A 5,000-nucleotide genomic window follows, 5' to 3' on the forward strand; every position below is an offset into this window, starting at 1 on the left:
AATGTATCTAATTTTATCAGTAATAAATTTCTCATATTACAATTTATCAGATTTAGATTTATCAAAACTTCATCTCATCATATCTCATTTTCTCTGATCTTGATTTATCAAACTGCCATCTACAGTATATGGTCATATTTTAATGTATCTAATTTTATCAGTAATAAATTTCTCATATTACAATTTATCAGATTTAGATTTATCAAAACTTCATCTCATCATATCTCATTTTCTCTGATCTTGATTTATCAAACTGCCATCTACAGTATATGGTCATATTTCAATGTATCTAATTTTATCAGTAATAAATTTCTCATATTACAATTTATCAGATTTAGATTTATCAAAACTTCATCTCATCATATCTCATTTTCTCTGATCTTGATTTATCAAACTGCCATCTACAGTATATGGTCATATTTTAATGTATCTAATTTTATCAGTAATAAATTTCTCATATTACAATTTATCAGATTTAGATTTATCAAAACTTCATCTCATCATATCTCATTTTCTCTGATCTTGATTTATCAAACTGCCATCTACAGTATATGGTCATATTTCAATGTATCTAATTTTATCAGTAATAAATTTCTCATATTACAATTTATCAGATTTAGATTTATCAAAACTTCATCTCATCATATCTCATTTTCTCTGATCTTGATTTATCAAACTGCCATCTACAGTATATGGTCATATTTCAATGTATCTAATTTTATCAGTAATAAATTTCTCATATTACAATTTATCAGATTTAGATTTATCAAAACTTCATCTCATCATATCTCATTTTCTCTGATCTTGATTTATCAAACTGCCATCTACAGTATATGGTCATATTTCAATGTACCTAATTCTATCAGTAATGAATTTCTCATATTCCAATTTATCAGATATAGATTTATCAAACTTCATCTGATCAGATCTCAACTTCTCAGATCTTGATTTGTCAAACCACCATCTGTGTTACCATTAAGACCTCAATTTATTAGATATATATTTATCAAACTTCATCTCATCAAATTTCAACTTCTCAGACCTTAATTTTGTCAAACTGCCATCTACATGACCATAGTTTATTATACACCATTTTATCAGTAATAAATTTTTTACATATTCAAATTTATCAGACCACCATTTATAAGATCATAATTTAATATACCTCATTTTATCAGTAATAAATTTAAAAAATCCGATTTTATCACACCGCCTTCTATAAGAATATAGTTTAATATATATACCTCATTTTATCAGTCATAAATTTAAAAAATCTGAATTTATCAGAGCGCCATCTATAAGAATATAGTTTAATGTACCTAATTTTATCTGTAATAAAATTTTTAAAATCCAAATTTATCACACCGCCTTCTATAAGAATCTATTTTAAGATACCTCATTTTATCAGTAATAAATTTAAAAAATCTGAATTTATCAGACCGCCATCTATAAGAATATAGTTTAATATACTTCATTTTATCAGTAATAAACTTTTCAAATCCCAATTTATCAGCCTTGGACAATCCATAAGGACAATAGTTTATCATATCTCATTTTATCAGTAACAAATTATTCGAAATCCAAATCATTAGATTTGGACAATCCATATGATCATAGTTTAACATACCTCATTTTATCAGTAATAAATTTTCCAAACTACAACTTATCGGATTATAATTTGGATTTCACCTTTTATCATTTTTCAACTTATATTTTTGCACCATCAGCTATTCTGAGGATCATTGACAAACTTACTTTTCTAGATGTGACAGATTATAGAATTGGAAGTTGACAGTTTTTAAACAATGCTATGACAACAACTGTATTATATTTATAATAAATTATAAATTTAGTACAGTTGTCTTTGAATTTACCAGACACCAGCTTACTAGACTTCTATCAGTTAATACATAATTGAAACTTATAATTTTGCTGACCTACCTACCAGTTTAGAATTTAAAAAAATTATTATTAAGCTAAGCTATGCTAATAGAAGGTAAAACTTTTAACATTAATGATAAGTGGTAATATGAGTTTAGTCTGACTTAGAAATGAAATAAAATGAATAATAATTATGAAATATTCAGAATGTTTAAATATGGTGTTTGATGCAAATTCTCGTATATTCTGACATTTTCAAAAAATCGAAACCTCGAATTATTTGATAAGAGGATGGGCTGCTTAAGCAATAGAGGTGAGGTATTGGATATTGTAAATACTAGATATTATTATTATTTTTTTTTTGGGGGGGGGGGGAGATATCTAAAATTTAAACCTTTACATTGAACATTAACTTTATTAATAATAAACATTGAAGATTGTAGAGGGTTTTTGAGGTACAAGGTATTGTGGGTTCAAGATATTAGATATTGTGGTCTTCTTGGAATGATATCATATAGGAATATCTTACTTTGTTATCTTATTTGAGTCAGTGATAATGCAGTGTATTAGATATTTAGAATTACATCATATTTCATAAATTACATTTGAACATATCTTTTTGCCTGAGTCAATATCCACAACAAGCACAACAATAATAATAACAACAACTATAATAATAATAATAATAATAATAATAATAATAATAATAATAATAATAATAATAATAATAATAATAATAATAATAATAATAATAATAATAATAATAATAATAATAATAATAATATCCGATACCTAGGGGGTGGAGGGGAACCTCAGTTTAAAACGGAATTGGAGAGTTACGACAACGCTAAACGTTCTTAAATTTATTTCCATAACCAATAAACAACAACGTTTCAAACATCTCTGTGTTCATAATCCTGTTCCTGGGTAAAAGAAAGTAAAACTATAAAGAGCAAGCTGTATATAGATATTGTAAACAAATAAAATTTTATTTAGAATGGGAAAAGGCATAATTAGGCAATTTTCAAAGGAAAGCTAGAAATTTCTTGGTTAAGTTGTGGATTTTTAATTTTTATAAAAATTGAATGCTATTTTTATTTCATTTTCATATTCCCATTCTAAATTAAATTTTATTTGTTTACAATATTTATGTACAGCTTGCTCTTTATTGTTTTACTTTCTTTTACCCAGGAACAGGATTATGAACACAGAGATGCCTTAATAATAATAATGATAATAATAATAATAATAATAATAATAATAATAATAATAATTTTAAAAGGTTCTAGGGATTTAACAAATATTAGCTCATAATATACAACAACAACAACACCAACAACAACAATAATAATAATAACAAAAATAATTTCCAAAGGCTCGGGCGAATTGGAATTCAACGAGTTCTGTCTGCTGGCGGCAAAATTCATGAACGAGGAAGACGAAGAGGAACTCAAGAAAGAGTTATACGAAGCTTTCAGATTATATGATAAAGAAGGTAGGGCAAAGAATCCTTATATTACCCTATATTTGTATTCATTGGATTATTTATGTTTTTTTTTTTTTTTTTTTTTTTTGTCTTCTTAATCTACTGATAGCTTCTCTTCAAAATCATATTGACAATAGATCTTTTTTTGCTGTTGTGTTTTCGTTAAGTTTCAAACAATCATCGTACATGCTCTTGTCTAAATTCCACAAATATTTTATCTTTTTAGATAACTGCAATCTTAAATTTAAGGCTAGGAATTGTTCTTGTAATAAAATTCATATCACAAATATATTTATGTATCTAAAATGTTCCCCGCATGATGTTATGCTCAAAAACTTCCTCCAACTTTACTATTACTCTTTTCTTCTGCTACTAATTCCACAATTCTGCAAACTTCATTAATTTCCTTTACTCGAAGCCCCTACGGAAGTTTTATACAAAGGATACTTTCTTATATCCAAGTTAAAATGGTGTCAAATTTTATTATCGTTAAAAGTAAGGAGGAACACATTTTTAACACCAAACTCAGTTTATTATCGTCAGGAAGCATCTTACGTGTTTCGTCTGCTCTGTCTCTTATAGGCCTTCCAATCGCAACTCCTTTCTTGTACTATAACAACTATTTCTTATAGCTTGCCCGTGCATGATTCCTTAAGTATTCAATAAGATCACATTGGCAAAACTTCAATGCAGTATGGCGGATGCTGACTTGGAGATACCCCCTGGAGCTGATCCATTCCTTCTAATATTTCGATTACAAATTAAGCGGCGTGACCCTGACTACACTGTTAAAACACGCAATTTTAATAGGAAATTCTCCGTAAAAATATACTGTTCTCAACCGTATTTCAGTAAATTAAAGGCGCCCGTAATTTTACCTTACTTTGTCATTATCTTTTACGGGTTGGCGACTGTAATATCCCTCCTTAACATCAATATGTCCGTTTTTAAAATAGTAAAAATCCTGTAATAAATGTTGCCCGGCATTTACCGTTTCTACTGCAAATTTATAATGGTGTTAAGGTAATTTCCAGTTATAAGGGAATTGAATGGGCACAATCCACCACCACTGCTACCCTAATTGTGGGCAGTTTGGTACCCTTCACCACTGTTTATTTGATATGAACTCTATGAAACAAATCTAAACTCGAAAATATAACTGTTGCATATGCAAGTTGACTTCATACACTATTAAAAATAACCGTAATTTTAATCGGAAATTCTCCGTAAAAATATTTTGTTGTCAGCTGTATTTCCGTAAAGTACAGGCTACCGTAATTTTACCCTACTTTGTTATTATATTTTACAAGTTGGTAACCGTAAATTCACCCATTTACGTAAAAATTCTTGGAATAAATGTTGACAGGAAATTACCGTTTTTTAAATGTAAGTTTTTAACAGTGAATAGTTTAAAATAGCTTAGATTAAATCAAGACTTCTCCCAACAGGCCAAGGCTTCATTCCAACTGGAGTTCTAAGAGAGATTTTACACGAATTAGATGACAAACTAACGGACGAGGAACTGGATGGAATAATTGACGAAATTGATCAGGATGGCTCCGGGACAGTGGATTTTGATGGTACGTACTTATTTGTTGTCTTTATAGTTGAGAATAAATCAAAGTATATTACC

The 5,000-nt window shown here is 28.2% G+C and overlaps 2 protein-coding genes across 5 annotated transcripts in view; one reads left to right on the forward strand and one right to left on the reverse strand.

The window, feature by feature from the left end:
- The window catches only part of LOC137638048 (glutaminase kidney isoform, mitochondrial-like), a 480,442-nt gene that overhangs the window by 260,973 nt on the left and 214,469 nt on the right, over nt 1-5,000 (reverse strand). The window lies entirely within an intron of this gene.
- Nucleotides 1-5,000, forward strand: part of LOC137638047 (troponin C, isoallergen Bla g 6.0201-like) — a 9,004-nt gene that overhangs the window by 2,132 nt on the left and 1,872 nt on the right. The window contains exons 3-4 of the mRNA XM_068370137.1: nt 3,257-3,376; nt 4,816-4,947. Coding sequence (XP_068226238.1) covers nt 3,257-3,376; nt 4,816-4,947 — 252 coding nt within the window. The remainder of the gene's footprint in view (nt 1-3,256; nt 3,377-4,815; nt 4,948-5,000) is intronic.

This window comes from Palaemon carinicauda, chromosome 3 (genome assembly GCF_036898095.1).
Source record: "Palaemon carinicauda isolate YSFRI2023 chromosome 3, ASM3689809v2, whole genome shotgun sequence".
Lineage (NCBI taxonomy): Eukaryota > Metazoa > Arthropoda > Malacostraca > Decapoda > Palaemonidae > Palaemon > Palaemon carinicauda.